At 45.3% G+C, this 19,685-nt stretch overlaps 1 protein-coding gene across 2 annotated transcripts in view; it reads left to right on the plus strand.

The window, feature by feature from the left end:
• The window catches only part of MKX (mohawk homeobox), a 381,505-nt gene that overhangs the window by 62,204 nt on the left and 299,616 nt on the right, over nt 1–19,685 (plus strand). For both annotated transcript variants that reach the window (XM_069648109.1, XM_069648111.1), the window contains exon 4: nt 352–505. In XM_069648109.1, the coding sequence (XP_069504210.1) occupies nt 352–505 (154 nt within the window). The remainder of the gene's footprint in view (nt 1–351; nt 506–19,685) is intronic.

Consider the following 19,685-nt stretch of genomic DNA (forward strand, 5'->3'; position numbering starts at 1 on the left):
GTATTTTTCCTAGCAATAAGTGATATATCTTGACATATGAATAAATACACAATGTATGTAGACATTGCAATTAAGAGGGTACCTCTCAACAATTTTTAGTTATATTTTCATTACATTTTATTTTGATTTCCAATCATGCATTGTAGGCAGTATTTTGCTACAGGTCCAATGTATATCAATCTTGAATTGTCACATCTACAACCTCTCAATTCAGTTTTCCCACTTCACGTCAAGATGCATGAACCAAGTGGCACATTCCTGGTAATCATCTGTACTCACTTAGTTGGTCACACAACGTGATTGGTTTATAAAATATAGGAATTCTTTAAATTAACACACTCTATTTTTTAGGTTTCCAACTGGTTTGCCAATGCAAGACGACGCCTTAAGAATACAGTCAGGCAGCCAGATCTCAGCTGGGCATTACGAATAAAGCTGTACAACAAGTATGTTCAAGGCAATGCTGAGAGGCTTAGTGTTAGCAGCGAAGATTCATGCTCCGAAGGTTTGTGTACAACTGCATTATGTCTTCTTGTGCTATTTCAATTGTTTTTGGAGAATTGTATCTTTATAACCATAGGCAGTTGTCCTTTTCTTATATAATTGATTGCAATGCACATATTTTTGTTTGCTGTCATGCCATGTTTGTGAAATTTCACATTTAGCGTTAACATAGTAATAACAATATGTATACACCAAAACTGTCGATCAGTGGCTTAAAATGTGACTGCCAGATTTCCCATCACCTGACTCCTAACTTAACTGTGTTCATATCCCTACACTGTACCCGTTCGATCAAGCTTTACTTCAGATAAAACCCATAACAGCACAACAACCATCAACATTTAAAACAATCATAAACACATTAAATCTAAAATATGCTTCATAGCAATTCCTTTCCAGTAACATCATGATTCAGTCAAGTAATGCATAAAATGTCAAGGTAAGTTCATATACAGTTTTATAATGGCCTGGTCCAGCAATAAAAACGTTTAGAGAGTATGACCAACGTAAAAATAATTATAACCATAACATTCAGGGTAGGGCATAAGCTTCAAAAACTGCACATATGCCAAAGTTACTCCAAACTAATGGCAAGGATATAGTACCATTTATAATGCTACACTTACAATACTCAAAAAGACTGCATGCACCAGAGAGGTGGTGGTGTCAGCCTTAACGCAAGGGAATCCCTCTCCATCATGGAGGCTGATAGTCAAATCATTCCTAGCTGCGACTACCTCCCTCTTAAAATGAACACCTCCCACAACTGCACATTTTCTATGCACATTATATATCGCCCCCCAGGGCCCATTGCCGACTTCCAGGAAAACCTTATCCTTTCATTATCTAACAACATCAAAAGGACCTCACGAGTCCTGCTCCTCGGCGATCTAAACCTAGGGCTTAACGATCCTACGGATTCCCATGCCTTTACCGTGAAGAAAGCCTTGACCACCTTGGGCTTCTCCCAAATCATTCATGAACCCACACACAGTAAAGGGCGCACCCTAGATTGGATTGCCCATCATAACTGCACCATCCAAGTTACTGCCAACACGCCCGTCCCATGGTCTGACCACCATTATATTCAATTCAACCTCCTCTCCCAAAAAGCCTCCTCAAAGTCTACCACCCCTTGCCGTGCTGCCTTTGCGAGAAGCTCTAGGCAGCTCACTGCAGAAAACATTGCACCCTTCTTAGCGGTTCCCGCTCTCCAAGCACTGTTCTCCGACAACCCTGACACTCTTGCAACCACCTACAAAGACATCATCACACAAGCTGTCAACGCCATAGCCCCCCTCTCCCTCAAAAAAGCCAAAAAAGCCAAATACTCTAATTCTTGGTTCTCGAAGATCCTATTAGACGAATGGGCAAAAAAAAGGTGAGAACTCTCTGGATGGCAAGCCAACCCTTCGGAGACCACCAGGAATGCCTTTAAAGCCATCTCTAAAAACTACAAAACTAACATTATCCAAGCTAAAGCTGCATCGTTTAACTCTAAGATCAACGATGCCAAATCAGGGTCCAAAGAAATATTCACCATATTCCGGGAGCTTGAGAAACCTTCTACCCCCCACTCTCCTCAAGGACGAGAATTGGTGCAACAAGATACAGTTAGCCATGTTGGACAAGTTGAACACCCTCCAAACCAAAATCAAAGGCCATCAAAAAGCCCTTAGCCTTCTCATCTCAGACCTCCAGGATAACACGCTGGCAGCCTCTAACTCTAACCCGTCCCCCACCGTTTGATTTCAAAGAAATGACTGAACTAGAAGTCATTGCCTTGCTCAAAACCCTCAAACCCTCAAACTGTAAGGGCGATGCTTGCCCAGCACAACTCATTAAAGACTCTGCACACCTCCTCGCCCCCGTCATAACTGCCTTTATCAACTCATCTTTCAAAACTGCCCTTGTCCCCTAAGACCTCAACGAAACCTGGGTTCACCCACTCCTCAAAAAAACGTCCCTAGACCCATTGGTTCCAGGGAATTATAGGCCCATTACCACCATCCCGTTCCTCCTAAAAATCCTTGACAAAGCAGTCTACCTGCAAGTCCAGAAATTTCTCAAAGATAACCGTCTCCTAGGCCTGCGGCAATCTGGCTTCCGCCCATGACATGGCACTGAAACAGCCCTTCTAGATCTAAAAAATCAAATGGACGATCACAGAGACTCAGGCAAACCTGCACTCTTACTGCTCCTTGATTTATCAGCGGCTTTTGACCTGGTAGAGCATAACACCCTTTGCCGCGATATTGCCACTGCAGCCAACTTCTCCCCCAAAGCTTGTGCCTGGATTACCTCCTTTCTTCAAGAAAGGGCCATGAAAGTCTTCTCAGACTCAGCCTCTGCCACCCCCAGCATCATCAAATGTGGGGTACCACAAAGTTCCTGCATTGCGCCCACCCTCTACAACCTCTTCACTAGGCCCCTATTCAGCATCCTGGACTCTCTGTGCATCTCGTACACCAACTACGCGGATGACACACAGGTGCTTATTCCACTCACTGGCAACTACAAAGAGGATCTAATCACCCTCAACACCATTTACTCCACAATTCAGTCATGGATGGCGGATAATTGGCTCTGCCTAAACAGTGAGAAAATGGAAATCCTCCTAATTGTTTCACCAACTACATTGGACAATATGGATCAGCAATACATGTCCTTTACTATTGACAACATCCCCATCAAGGTCTCCCATAATGTTAAGACGCTTGGGGTCTACCTTGACTCGGACCATGGAAAGACAGGTCAACGCTGTTGCCTCCTCATCCGCCTACTACTCCAAAGTGCTCAATGCAGCCAGGCCATTCTTATCCCAGCAGAACTGCCTTACTATAGCCAGGGCAATAATTGGATCAAGGTTGGACTATTGCAATGCCCTCTTGGCAGGCACCTCGTGTAAGAACCTTGCTAAACTCCAACTGGTGCAAAACAACACCCTTAGAGCGGCTACAGGCACATTTAGGAAAGACCACATCTCTACAGTACGGAGACAGGCAAAGAGCGAATCATCTTTAAAACTCTCTCTCTTACACACAAATGCCTTCACGACCTGGCACCACCCTACCTTGCCCAAAGAATCATCAAGCACACCTCCGCAAGGCCCCTGAGAAAAAGCTACTTCAACACTATCGTCAATCCCAAGTCACTTAGAATCCGCACTGTGGGTCTAGCTTTCCCACTCTGGCCGCCACTCATTGGAACGCTCTCCCCTCTCACCTAAGGATGATCGAATCACACCAAGCTTTCTGCAAAGCCAACAAAACCAAGCTTTTTGTATAACTGTTCATGTTCCACTGCCTTGTGATCTCTGATGTACTGTTGATTACATACCCACCTGACTGTTTCAGTCTCACCTACCCTTCATGTACCATCCACTGGCTTTCTATGTACCTGCACCTAAGAGACCTCCGGTCACCTGTACTCATTCAATTCCATTTTCATGTAAGACTTCTTGTAACAGCGCCTCGATGCCCCTGGGCTGTAAGTGCGCTATACAATTGTAAATAAATAAATAAATAAATAAATCGCGAGGGTTTTCCTGTTCTGTACATGTAGGTACATGCTAATGACTCAAATGCCTTAGCGCTGGAAAACACAATCTCCCAACTTGGTTTGAAGCACTGCGTCACAGCACCGATGCATAATAAAGGCAGAACCCTGGATCGATTGGCCGACTACAACTGCGCTACCACCATCCTTCAAAACAAACCACCACGTCATATCCTTCTGCATCAAGGAAATGCCCCTACTAGCACTGCACCGGCCACCGCTCCGCAAACCCTCGCCAGGAACAACCGTAACATAACATTGCAAAGATTACGCCCATTAATCCATAACATCCTTATCCCTGCAAACTACACAGACTTAGATGCAAATAAACTAGTCGACCTTTACAACAAAACGCTTGAAACAGCAGTAGACAGCATTGCTCCCATTAAACTCACCAAACCTAAACCAGTAGCCCATCTTAACAAATAGTTTACCCCTGAACTGAAAATCCTTCGGAACGCCAAACGAGTGGCAGAATCCACATGGAGAAAAATGCCCAACTCCTCTAACAAAGCACTCTTCTCTGCAGCTGCTTCCACCTATAAAACAGCTATCCTCACCGCTAAGAAAGAGACCTATGACAATAGAATCCTCAATGCCAAATATAGAAAGAGCTCTTCAATATCCTTAGAGAACTTGAGTCACCCCCTACACCTGCAGAATCTTGTGTGAAAGACGCAGACTGGTGCGCTAAAATCCAAAAAGCTCTTGCAGATAAAATTGCCCATGCTCCTATCCAGAATTGAGCAAAAAAAGAACTGCTTGGCTAAAAACGCCAATACCGCTCCACCTCCCATCCACAAGACCCCTACATGCCCACCCTTCTCCTTCTCTCCGGTCTCGACCAAAGAAGTAGAAAACATCATCAAAGGCCTCTAGCCGTCAAGGTGCCAAGGGGATTTAGGCCTAGCCACTATCATTCAGGAAGGCGCCAACAAATTGGCCCCTTTCATAACAGCCATAATCAACTTTTCCTTCGAAACTAGCTCAGTACCCAACAGCCTTAAGGAGGCCTGGGTCATGCCCCTCCTAAAAAAAAAAAACAATCTCGACCCCAACAATCCCACCAACTACAGGACTAGCACCACTGTTCCCTACATCCTAAAGATTTTAGACAGAGTGGCCTATCTACAAATACAGAAACAGCTGGAGGACAAAAACTTACTGGGCCTCAGACAATCGGGATTTAGGCCAAGGCACGGAACAGAAACAGCACTTCTGGACCTCAAAATCCGGATGGATGAGGCGAAGGACAACCGCAAGCTAGTCATACTCCTGCTGCTCTACCTTTCGGCAGCTTTCGACCTTGTTGACCACCGGATCCTCACCGAGCATTTGGCATCAGCAGCTGCCTTCTCTGGTGAGGTTTCCACCTGGGTATAATCTTTCCTTTCTAATCGCATCACTAGGATCTTCTCACCTTCGGCATCAGCTGACCCTATCCCTATCTACTGCGGTGTCCCGCAAGGATCATGCATATCACCAACCCTCTATAATATTTTCACGAAGCCCCTGTTCGACCGTCTCAACCTGGGTGTCTCATACACAAACTATGCTGACGATACTCAGGTTCTCATCACGTTGTCAGGGTGCTACGAAGAGGACTCCATATTGATTAACGACTTATACCTGGAGATCCAGGTGTGAATGGCTTACCACAGTCTATGCCTCAATGACGAGAAAACTGAGCTCCTTCTCGTCAGACCCCACCCACGACTAAACAAACTTGACCCTCGTTATGCACCCAACAACATTGATGGAACCCTGATCAAAGTGGCCAAAGAAATCCAAACTTTAGGGGTATACTTGGATTCTACTTTCTCTCTCAAAAAGCAAGTGAACTTCACTGCATCTTCTACGGCTTACACAAACAAGCTGATGAATGCTTACAAGTCTTTCCTCTCGCCCAATAGCTGCATTACCTTAGCCTGGGCATTACTGCTCTCTAAAATTGACTACTGTAACATCCTCTTCCTAGGCACTGCTGAGCACAACCTGAACAAACTCCAGGTTCTTCAGAACAATGCCTTAAGAGCTGTACTGAGCATTCTTCGGTCCTCCCACATCTCTAGCTTTAGACAGGACGCCCACTGGCTCCCAATAGGAGACAGAATTACCCTCAGATCACTTCTCATCATCCACAAGTGCCTTTCGAACATTGCTCCCATTGCCGACAACAGATCTTGTAGAATTCCCTGGTCCTGTAAACTGGACATTAGTTTCATACCTGGTACACAGTCGAATGCAGTTCATAGATCTATGAACAGGGCATATATATTTATTTTCCTTAATTTAACATACTTACACATAAGCAAGTATAGGCAAAAGCATTGGTCAACTGTACTTGTATTATCCCTGAAGCCTGCTTGTAGATGGTTTGGTATTTCATTATTATCCATCCAAAGCTTTAACATCCCCAGAAGCGCTCTAGCAAATATTTTCCCTGATGCGTCTAATAAGGATATAGGACAATAATTGGCCGCTAACTCGCACCCCCCTTCTTGTATAATGGGATGACCTAAGCTCTTGTACACAATCTGGGAAAATATTTAGTTGCGGTGGTTGCATTACAAAGCCTGCAGAAATACAGTGGCCAAAGGTCTAATTTTTTCAAAGATCTAGACTGTTCCATTGTTTTTGTCTTCATTCAGATGCATAACATTTTAATTAGTATTTCCCTATGTAAGGAAGGCATGGTATTAAACAGTAAGAGAGACATAAGTGATCACAGTTCAAGGGTGATTATTGAACTTCACCTGGGTTTGAAAAACACCTATCTAATCCTAAATCTAAAGATGGGAGCAAGCTACGACCATCACATAATAATAACACAGTCCTAGTGGTGTCTTGTCAAAATAAAAGGGCATATACTAATAAACCTATTGCCAATCCTTCTAAATACAAATAGTGTGGGAAACAATGGTATGCAAAAGAAAGTGTTCAAGAAATTATATGTCAGGAAATTCAAGCCGTTGGCTTCCCTTCCCCACGTTTAATTTAGCACAGTCTCTGGTTTCTCTAGCATGAGGGTGCAGTTCAAAACTTCAACATCATGGCCTTCTGTGCCAAAGTCTCTTTGTCATTCAAAGTCTCTTTTTCACAGGGCCTGAATCAACAAATGAACATTTAAAAATTCCTTTCTCCTCGGGATTCTCGTGTACAACTTCTTGGGTGATTTTTGATTCGCCGTGGGTCCCCCTCTGCTGGGCTCAGACACACTCTAACACAAAACAACATTCTCGGTTGATTTTCGCTTCACCCTGGCCCCCCATCCATCGGACCCCCTTTTACCACAAAGCTTTCAATTGATCTCCCTCTGCCCACTTTATCTACTTTGCCATAAACTTTCTTTACTGTATCAACTTCAAAGACTTTCGACTGTGCGCAGGATTTAGCTTGACCCATCGCAGGACCACTTCAATTCCCAATTCTCTACAACTCTTTCACTTTTCGGATACCTTAGAGAGACTTTCGATTGAGCACACACGCAGTGCCAAACCACTCTGTCAAAGGTATCATATCTTGGTTTCAAAGTTGAATCACTCATCAGCAGTTCAACTTTACTTGCGTCTTTTATCACACATATTTCATACAATGTTCGTTCCAGCGCTCGCCATATAACGTTGCTGCTTGCAACCTCGGCTTCAACACAGACCGGTGTTGTATCAGTTTCCCCAATTCAAAGGCTGTTTTGATTTCACTGACGCTGTTTTGTTCTTGAAGCCAAGGTGGGAACGATGGCGGCTGGCGATTCTCCTGCCTTCATTTTTGACACAGGAGGGCCCCTGGTATCTCCAACACACAATGCAGGATTCTTCAGTCTCTTTTCCTGGTCTTACGCTTTTCAATCTCGAGAGCTCATGAAAGCAACGGTTCCTTGTCAAAAAGGTCAAGGGAACTTCCCTCCTTGCGATCCCCTTCTGTTTGGTCGTCTTTCTCTTCTCGTTAAGCTGCCATCTTGGAACTGCTGTTTCCTCGTGTGTTTTGCCTCGTTCAGAGTGTGCTCTCAGCCTTTTATCCATGTGGGCAAGCTTAATGAAAGTCAGGTGTGTGTGATGGTCAGTAATTGCCTGACCATTTTATTGGGACACGTCAGGTATAAGGCTTGGGTGTTAGTCTGTTTTCTCTTATAACAGACTGTCAGTGAGAAAGTGTTTGTGTTGTAAAGGGTTTGGGGGTTTAGTTCCTAAATATCTTACTTGGTAGGTGGGGTAAAGGTGTAATGGGGAAGGGGATACTGTGTCTTGTCCATGTCCTGGCCACCTGGATGACAGATCCCCAGGGACTAGTGGGTGAGACGCCTTCTGGTTTCTCACACTTATCAGTGTCTGCCATTTCTTACCACTCCCATAGTCATACTTTGGACAGAAGACATTCAAATACCTGCTGGTTTAATAACAAAAGTAATAGTGGCGGTGGGGATGGCATAAGAAACTATGGACTGGATCATATGAGCTACTAAGTAAGTCGTACTATTTAGTGCATACATTTTATGAGGATTAGCTTCATTCAGATTACATACAATGTTTGCCTGTTTAGCCTTTTAGGTAATAATAATTGTGCACCACAAGTGATTCTGTTTTGTTAATGTTTATAGCAGAGTTAGTGGTGGGAATGGTTTATTATTTTCCAAATAGGTTTATTCTTTATGGACACATAGACCCTCCTTTCTTCCAATAATCATTTATCATGTCCTTCTGTACATCACTTTCTGTGTTTTGTTTTTCCCTCTCTGTCCATTTCCCTTCATCTCATTTAATTTCTTCCTTCACTTTTCATTTCCACATTGTTTCGCCCTTTCTTTTCTTGAGGTTACAATGGAGGGAAAGATAGCTAGACGAGAGGACGGGAAATTGTGACGCATGCTCTTGGCTAAGGCTTGTACTTCAGTGTGGCTTTCCCAGCTCCTTTGTGACCTTGTGGTGGAGTAACTGGAGACTTGTTTTTGTCTAATGTGAAATAACCTCTGCAAAAGTAAATCTGTTCAAAATAGGAGCAGTGAAATATAAATGATAGGATGCAATGTTTGCACCTTCTCCTATTTATTGCCATTGAAGCAATGGCACTGCTGAAAACCATTTGTGTGAACCAGCCATATGTTTTATGTTTAGAACCTAGTTTTGTTTTTAGCTTAATCGAACATTAGATTATATATTCAGGTGTCCTGTAGGACTTTGATTTTGCTTATATTCAGCTTTTGTGGGTCAATTATGGAGGGGAGGGCATTTTTGGGAATAATGACTGCAGTAAGCTAATGTATTGCTAATAAACTAAAACTTTACAAAAATGTACTTAAAGAATTAATGGGTCTGCCTCATTGACCTTTGTGGTCTGATTCCTCAAAGCTGTCCAAGAAACACAAGTCACATCCTATGTCTTTGAAGCATGATTCACATCCGATGTGCTTGAGAGCAATGAATCACATCTGAGGAGTCCCAAACACTACGGCAGCTTTGGCTTCTAGAACTGAATGATTCATTTAACTTTATTTTCAAGTTCAGATTCAATGTGATTGATGCTTAGTTGAATTGCAACACTTTTTGGTTTTTGGTTTTTTGAGCTTTATTATATTTGTAAAATGAATACATGATTTTAGAGGGTAATTTGAGAATTGGGCACTTTTAAGCGTATGGGTTAACTGGGATTTGACTTGCAGGAAGGAAAAAAAGTGAGTTAATCAAATAAATTAATTGGGATTTAGAGAGGGGGAAAGTGGCATTGTGACTAATTTGCAAAGTATTTAAAGAGATTTTTATAATACTTTGGTGATTGCTCTTTTGATTAATTTATGAACTGCCCTATTAGGGTCATGGAATAGATAAAAACGTGTTCCTCAGACCCTCACTGCCTTTGCAGGTAGCATTTGTTCATCATAGTTTTGAAAGCAAGAACAGTGCACATAGGAATCTTTTGTGATCTACGAATAGAGTGTCCTTTTTATTGTTTGATGCCCCAAAACAATTTTGCTGTCTCCAATGTCTGCAAAGCTGAAGATTAGGGCGGATGGCGACAAAAGAAACGTTTTAACACATTTCCACACAGAGCAGATCATCCTTCATATACATGTTGATCATTTGCTTCATCCATTTGAAAATCCAGTATACAGGATCCACCCATCAGTTGCAATTACAAACTTCAAAACTCCTACTTTCTTTAACTATATTGAGTTGATGAGGTATTCTTTTCTGCTAGATCAGAACCTCTTATGCTCGAGTATTGCGCCCACTCTTTGTGAACTCTCCCTGCCAACCACAGTGAGTTTCTGCCTTTGGATAAAATATTAAATTGAATGATATATATATATATATTCTTTAATTGAATTTTTTATATTTGCTATTGGATTTTTACAATACTTCTAAAAAAGACAAACCGAAAATATACATAAAAATAAAATAATAAGAATCATAAACCAACAATTCCTGGTTGAACTGCTTGTGCCTTGTACTTAATGTAAATATGTCAAACATTGCTTGACTGCTAGATTCTTGATGATGGTTAAAAGAAGCTTCTAATGGGTAATTATCATTTCTGTACTCTTAGCCAAAAGCAAGGCACATTTACAAAAAATGCTCTCAAACTTTATTTTCGCTATGGACATATTAATCAATGAGTTATGAGAGTAGCACCCATGAATCCATGAAGAATTAAGAACCAATTCAACTACACTATGGGCCTTTTCATTTGCATCTCCCAATGTGGATTCAGTCTCAGCCTGCCAGTAGCCCCTAACCCCAGGAAGTAAACACTAGGAAGAAATGTCATTATGTTCTTACCATGACCTATTCACTGTTTTATTTATCTTCATTTTCAAACACCAATGTTTTTGTATGGATTTCCAATTTGTTAATTTGACATATGTCAGAATATTAACATTTCTTGGCAGTCTAACTGCTATCAAATCCATTAAGACAAGGCTGACTGTGATCTTATGCAAGCCCATGTTTGTTTCTAAACACAAAAGGAATAAGGTTTTCTAGAACTGGTAAACCATTTTTGATAGGAGATTAGAAATCAGGATATCAGCATGCATTTTAATATAATAATATTTGGTTAATATACCATTATCTGGATTTTAAACCGGTGTGATCCCTTCATCCAGAGCCATAATTAAAAGCAGTAGGCCCACAGAACTAGAATTTCAGAAAATTTTAATGCTCTCAGAGTGTCAAAGTATGCACCATATCTCCAAATGTGCTGTCCAGGATTCACGCAGTCCAAAAGTTTATTTTCCTGCATCAGAGGTTTAAGGCATCAAAACCTCAACAGTCATTTAACTTCATTGGTTATGCAGGTTGGATCCTTTTGATCATTTTTTACTTTAATCTTTCTCCATGAAAGGATTTTTTAAATTTAGTGAGATAGCAGTTGAAACTTAAATTTACACTCTACAATTTACATTTCAAATGCTCATGATTATAAAATTAATAAACATGCATATCGAAGAATTCATAAATGTAAACACATAAATGGAAACATTCATGCAAGTTCATGCACCTAAAAACTCATACAAAGGAATTTAATTCTGTAAACATACTATCAATTTTCTTCTATCAGTTGTGAGAAACCAAAGGGTGTCTCACTGACTAGTCCCTGGTGATCTCTCTCTCAGGTGGCAGGGCACAGCCACTCTTTGGATCCAGGCACTGGGGGTGGGCCAGTGTGGGAGGATCACCAGGGTGAGGGGTCTTTGGTGAGTGGGGTTTAGACAACCAATGGTGAGACGCGGTATCCCCTACTTTCTCATGTCCATACTCCATCCTATTTATAGGATTCTCTAATATTCCAACATCCCCCTTTCTACATAAACACTGGGCCGAGGAACAGGAGGATTGAGAGTAAAGAGACTAAGACTTGCATATCCCATTGGACATTTCCCCTTAATAAGGTCAGGAACTTGACTTTAATCACATACATCTGATACCCACTATCTCCCCCAACACGGATATAAGTCAGACCATGGAGACACACCTGGAGCAAGGCGAGACACGAGAAGGAGCAGATCTTCTGAGGAGAAGGCAAACCCACTGGAGCAGGATGACCGATCAAGGGACCAGAGCGAGGGGTAGGGAAATCCTGAAGATCCCTGCAGGAATTTGTTGCCTCTAGGAAATCCTGAAGGATATGCAAAGAAAGCCAAATTCCAGACAAGTAGAAGCCTGCATTGTGTTTCAAGGATGCCAGTGACCCTCCTGGGTGAACGGCAGAGTTGGGGAGGAGAGGCCACGCCTGTGGTATCAACCTTGACTCGTGAATCAAAGCCACATAGAAAAAGGAATGCACACAACCGGTGAGTTAGCGAAAGACATGAAAGGCAAGTTTATGTCAAGGAAAGAATGAAGCCACAACAGCGTGTCTCCCAATTGAAGGTTGCGTGCGTGCTGATGAGACGCGAAAGAAAGCAAACCTGTAGTGAACTTCAAAGTCACTGATAACTGTGAAGCCAGTGATACAGAGTAATGGAGTGGTCCGGTGAAAGCAAATAGCCCGCTCGAAAGTCTCTGCAAAATGTTTGATGTTTTGTTTTAAAGTAACAAAGTGAACAAACTCTGGAATGTGCAATGGTCAAGATTAACCCTGACAAAAGGAGAAGTTAAATCTAGCAACCTTCTCTTTGTATTTCACTCTCACGGGTCACATTCTAGAGGGCAACCTTTCTTCATACTCACTCAACTGTTTTATTACCGATATTCTTTGATTCTCTCCATTCCCATCCACCTTGCCTTCTTCATAGCCCTGAAAACATGGCTATTCAAACAATTGCTGTCTTTGCCTCTTTCCCCTCCCTATTTCAGTCACTGTGTCTATAGAATAATCTTGTGGTGATAAAGGCTCTCAGCATGGGGTATTTTCTGGGGGACGATTACCTGGATGGAGCAAGGCAGGTTGGCTTTCTGTCTATGGTCATTTTAACTTTATAGAACTTTGGAGATGATGCAGCTTTTTTAAAGATGTCCTGTCATCCTCCCTATCTGTGTATTTACTACATGTGAAAACGTAATAAAAAAGATTGAAACAAAAAAACACAACCTTTCAGCTGCCTAATTGAAAGAGAAATTAGGAGATGGATGATGGGAGTCAATGGTACTCACCTCCAGAGTATTCTTTTTGTGTATGATATTTTCAGGCCGATTCATGGAATTAATGTGCGCTGAAAATTTCAGCGCAAGCGTGCAAAAGCGTGCGAATCACAGTGCAAGTGCGAAAATCACAGCGAAACAAGCGCACAACGATTCATGGAAGTCTGTGCGTGTGTAAATCCATGGATGTCTGCTAAAATCCTGCATGGCGCACGCTGGCGCACACGTCTTCAAGCAGCATGCGCCACACGCACAGCGAAAGCGCACATAGCGCAGCGCACACAACAAAAGTAGGCGTAACACGGGGCGTAACACTCAGAATGGGGAACAATGTATGAAAATGTGGGCGTCACGGGGGAAGTACAGGAGGCAAATGCGCGGAACGCCCACAAGCTTGCCTACACCACGTATTCATGGAATCGAACGGGGCTAACACGTGCAACAAAAAAGACGCGCTAATCCGGAAACACGTACGCCAGCAGGAAGCAGGCGTACGTGGACCTGCGCAGCATAAAGGTGCGCACAGACAACAACCATGCTCAGACGCAAAGATGAATATACCATTCCTCGCAGCAGTGGTCTTGGGATACCGCAGGAGGAGGAGGATAGTCAGAGCCAGAATTTCTACACCCAGAACCAGCCTTTTTGGGATGCCTGATGACCAGGTGTATGGGAGGTACAGGTTTCCACCTCACATAATACTCGACCTGGTGAGTGAGTGGGAGGATGACCTCACATCACCCACCCTGTGCTCCTAAGCACTGAGCCCCTTGGAAAAGGTGCTCAATGTACTGCACTTCTTGGCCACTGGTTCATTTCAGCAGACAAGTGCCATAGTCGGGGGGGGGTGTCACAGGCCACGCAGTCACACTGCCTGCACCAGGTGTTGGCCATCATGACTGCACGCCCATCAGGCGCAGGCACATATATCTGCCCAGAACACCTGCAGAAAGGCAGGCTGCCGTCCAGGATTTTTATGGGGTGGCACACTTCCCCAAAGTGCTAGGTGCCATTGACTGCACCCATGTGGCTCTACGTCCTCACAGGGCAACTGAGCACATCTACAGAAACTGCAAGCACCCGCATTCCATCAACATGCAGGCAGTATGTGATACCAAGGGAATCATCACCTCAGTATATGCCAACTATCCAGGGTCCAACCATGACAGTTTAATTTACAGAATGTCAACCCTAAACCGGGACATAGAAGCTGGGCGGCATGGCGATACATGGCTGCTTGGTGAGTATAAATGCCCCTGCACATGCATGCATGTCAGATACTGAGTAATGTCACAACACCACTAATGATACCCATCATCACCTCCCTAGGGGGCAGTGCCTACCCTCTGAGCACCCACATGATGACGCCAATTCGGAACCCCACCACACCACCCGAGGTAAGATACAACACAGCACGTATTGCAACCTGGGGCATAGTGGAGCGCACATTCGGAGTGCTCAAGTCACGCTTTCGCTCCCTTGACCGCTCTGGTGGGCAGCTGATATATGCGCCCTCAGTAGTGTGCAGGATCATAGTGGCAGCATGTGTCCTGCACAACGTTGCAACACGCCGGGGCCTGCCGGTGGACATGGTGGTGCCCCCACATCCCCAACCACAAGCACGGCCGCTGCGAATGGGAGAGGAAAGGGCACGTGGTGAGGCAGCCCGTACGCAGCTGGTGGCTAATTACTTCACCTAAAATCACACCCCTTGGAGTGCACACAGCCCTGGCACATACCAGCTGACAATCAATGATGATGACATAAGGGACAGTCTAATGTCACAACCGTACCAGCCTGAGATTGGTCACCTGGAAGTGTTACATTGTGTGCATTCCTACCTACCGAAAGACAACCAATGCTGTGTCACAAAAAGAAACACATTTATGCTGCATGAATGACTACCCCCTTGCAAAATACAACATGAAAATAGCGCCATGTCACCTAACTCCTCCCCATATCCGCCACCCAACACACCATGGCATGTCCTGCAATGTGAAAGCAAACAAAGGAATGCACAACACATGACAAAAGTGTCACAAAGTGCACTGTCCCAAATGGAAACAGGCCACAGACAATATGCTCCCGGTAATCAATAACACACAGCACACATCACCAAATACTTACCAGCAACACAATACAGCAACACAGCATGAAACATCGCCAACATATGACAGTACAAACTCAAAGTAATGTAAGTCATACAACCTCAATAAGCCAGCACATCGACCCCTTCCAACTCTAGAGTGTTGCTGTCAGGCAAATGTGTCAGTGTACTGCATACAACATGAACTGCATCTGCAAAGGAGACAGCCTTGTGAAGACATGAAGAAGGTACCTGCGGATAAGGAGGAAGACATGGATGCACAAGCACATATCAATACACCATGCAGTGTTCAATACAAAAACAAACCCCACTAGGGATGTCCACACAGTTATGACTACAGACTACCCACACAGCTCATGGGAGCACAATGTCACTGTGTAAGTCACTGTCACTTGGTCACACCCTTTGCAAGCCCATGGAAACGGGAAGCAGGAGGAGTGTGTGTGTCAGGAACCCAATGATCTAACCCAAACACAGGACAAGCCTGCATGTGCCCAGCTGGAATACACAGTGGATGCCCATGGGAGCCACACAAGGCAACACACTGTAAAAAAATAAATAAAAAGAAAATGGCCATGTGGGGGACAAAGGGGGGGGAGGCCACCCAGGTGGTCCGAGGACAGGGTGCACACCAACACTGACCTGCGTGGATGTTGCAGAAAAAAACACCTCCATGGGCTCATGGCCTGCATGGCTACGCTTCTGTGGGAGAAGTGCTGCTGTCGCTATCATCACCCTCTGCTGCTGCATCAGGAGGTGGTGGTGCTAAGGGAGGCAGCCCACGCAAAGTCCTGGTATGGTCCTCCAGGGCAGCAAGCATGCGGGTATGGAAGGTCTCGTTCTGGAGGATGATAGTATCGAGATCCCCATGCAGCACCTGATGGGTTGCCTGCATTTCTGCACGCAGGGCCTCCTGTGATGCCCGGATCTCCTCCCGAGTTGCCTGCACCTCAGCTGAGAGTGAACGTGTGAGCCGCTCCAGCTGCTGTTCTGTCCTCAAATGTGTGGAAGACTCAAGTTCAACAAGAGTCTCCCTGAGGTTATGGAGTTCTACCCTCAGGGCTTCCCTGTGGCCCTGTGACTCTATAGAAATGGCTTCCCGCAGAGTCTCCAGTGCCGCCCGTCGGTCCCTGTTGGACGCCAACATGTCTTCCCTGTGTGATCGGCAATGGAGTCTGTTGCCTGCTGTTGTTGCTTCATCTGCCTTTCAGGGGGGATAATGGAAGTGGCTACCCTCTCCATTGCCTGAGCCATCATTTCAACTGATGCTGCCTGTTGGGTTGCCATACCGTACATGGAGTTTTCCCATACAGTATTGCCTGGTGGCGTACGGCCACCGCGTTGGCAGGCACAACACCTGTTCGGGTCAAGGCGATCTGCACCTTCCTGTGCTGGCACTGCCTGAGGCTGCAGGACTGCATTCCCCCTATGATCTGCTGGCCCAGGAACAGGATCAGATGTTGTGGAGTGTGACCCTGCATCCATAACCGCCAAAGGCAGACTTACCAACACTGACATCCCCATCGAGGGTTCTACCCCTGGTGCAGGTGGGTTGGCCAGAACAGAATCCCTGCCAGAAACACTCACCTGCGACGGCACATAAGTCTCATCATCCGATTCAGCACCTGAATAGAGGTCTGGGGAGGTGCACCCAGAGACACCCCTGGACAGTATGGTCTGCATTACGAAAGGGTTTTCACCCACCACCACACCACGTCCCCCACTGGTACCCGGTCGTGCCTGAGATTCCTCCTGGGTCTGCACCATCTCCTGAACCTCAACAGCATCAAGTGCGTCATCACCTGCAAAAACATGAAACACAAAAAATGGGAACAGGCATTAGCACCATAGCACACACATAGGCCTGACAAGCCAGAGATCCAGTACATGATTTACACATGTCCCACATGGCTATAACCCTGGCATGCATGCACTGTCACTGAGTTGGAAGGGGAGGCAAAAAGCAGACACTGATGACACCAAGATGGAAAAGCAACACATTTGCTGCATGCTGGGTAGCACTGACATTGCACATTAGCCTGTGAGTGGCATGTCCAATACACATACCTGACACATGCCAGCACACAGAAGGCATGTAGCATAGCCATGGTACATTTGACAAGTACAGCCATATGTCAGTGAATGAGTACCGTCAGCCATCCATGTGAGATGGACATGATGAGATGAACAATGCTACATAGTGTGACAAAATGCGCATGTGCCACTCACTGCAACACATCCAGTGTACAAGAATACATTGATTGTAGGCAGATGTACACATCACAGGAAACAACTATCAAGTACCACATACAAACAGGCACCAAAAATCAATGTGAGCAGGCCAATACTCAATCAGCCTGAATGGTCTAATCATTCACATAACAAGGTAACAAATTTGGGCCAATGTGGGGTGTAATCAATGACAGAAGCATGTCACATATGTGACAATAGGGCCGAAAAATGTGTTGCAAAAGTGGGAAAATTGAAACAATCAGCCTGAATGAACACTGAAAAAATCTGAACAATGTTGTTGCAAGATGACAGTTCAAGGGCAACTGCAGTAATGTGGCGCTAAATGGCTACTGTGGGCAGAAGGGATACTGTCATACCCAAATCCAAGGCCAGTGAATGTTTTGGAGGAAGCACATGGGTGACCCATACCACTCAGGTGCACACACCCTCACCTGGCACTCAATCAGAACCCGTCACCCATACAACATACACATGGATTACATACACATGCATGGGCACTCAACGGACAATGCGTCGTAATCTGGTAGGTCTCCCACGCTTTGGATCTGTTCCTCTGTGACGCAGGTTCCAGCAAGAGACTCATGTTCAGTGAGTTGGTTGTCCTCTTGTGGAGACCCACCGCCAGTCACCAGAGTAGAAGCATGATTTGAGGCCAGCTTGTTCTTTGCTCTGTGTTTCAGGTCATTCCAGCGCTTGTAGCAATCATCAGCTGAGCGCCTTACAAATCCAAGGGCACTAATGATGTCCGCGATGGTCTGCCAGTGTGCCTTACGTTGACCAGGTGTGGTCTTGCACCCTGCAGTCACCACCATTTCGCGGCTATGTGCTGACACATAGGCCACTAGTGCATCAAGTTCGGCGTCATTAAAGCTAGGCTTCCTTGACATGCCGGAGTGTGTAGCCGTGTCTGGGGTCTCAGCCTGTAGTGCCAGAGCACCCTTCTTCCTCTTTTTCAAAGGTGGTGTGGATCCTGAGTGGCTTACACCGCTCTGGTCAGTAGGGGCAGAAGCGCCGGTGGACTGGGTACTACAAGTGTGCAAATGCACAATGACCATAGGTCTTGGTGCAGGCATTGGCTGCAGGGTGATGTTGGCAGGGGCAACGTCGGTTTGATGGACCGGGACTGACACTGTCCCGGCTGGGAGACTCAGAGCTGGGGTGGATTGAGCTGCAGCTGCCCCTGCAGCCTGCCCACCCTGCCTACTTGGGGCAGCAGATGACATAGCTGCCCCAGATCCACGTGGCCTGGTGACACCAACTTGCACCGCCACACATGGCGTAGACTTGCTGACCCGGAAGTCAGTCTGGGAGTCATCCTGTGCCGGTTCAGGTGCCACAATGGGCTGGTCCAACAAGGGCTGGGATGGTGTCAGCTACGTTTCCCACAACCATGGGGGGGCATGGGCATCCCTGATTGCTCCTCCACACATGGGGGTCTAGGGGCACCCTGCAAAGCATGGCCATGTCCCCTACTGCGCCCACCACGCCCACCTTTTGGAGGTCGGCCACCTTTGCCTCCCTTACCGCTTGGTCACCTCCCAACCATGGCACTGATGTTGTTGTGCGTATGGGAGTAACAGTAAACGATTGTCCTGGGCAATTGGGGGTGAAAGGGGTAGGGTACTAGATGGAATTCGTACCCTAGTGCTCTATCAAGGCTGTCTGTGACCCCTGGGGGAAGATGACGGGTCACGCAACGCACAGGCACCCCGAAAACAAAAAATAACGTGCACACAACCTCTCGTAGACAACGTGCGTGGAAAAATGAACCCGCACTATGCTGTGGCATCCAGAAACACTAAACTAAGCGTACGCGTGTTACACGCAGCCTACAATGACCTCTGAAGGGGTACGCGACACACGGGGAAAGCATAGTTGGTAAATACATGCGCGACTCACCGTCTGCCTGGAAAAAGAACGTGAAAAAGACACACGTGTATGTGTGTTGGCAACACCCCCGCCAAAAGAAGAATTGTACGCCGTCTGAGGAGACAGGACAAAAGAAGAAGTGAACGCTGTTTGAGGGAACAGGCCCAACAAAAAAAATGAACGCTGTCAGAGGTAACAGGGTGTACAAACTTGAAACGCTGTGAAGTAATCGCGTGTGAACTGACAAGAAGTACAGAATTCACCAACTCGCTCTCCACGAAAAGCACGTACAAGGAAATGGGGTCCTACACGTACCT

The sequence above is a fragment of the Ambystoma mexicanum genome, chromosome 2q, assembly GCF_040938575.1.
Source record: "Ambystoma mexicanum isolate Mex_15411 chromosome 2q, UKY_AmexF1_1, whole genome shotgun sequence".
In the NCBI taxonomy this organism is placed as follows: Eukaryota; Metazoa; Chordata; class Amphibia; order Caudata; family Ambystomatidae; genus Ambystoma; species Ambystoma mexicanum.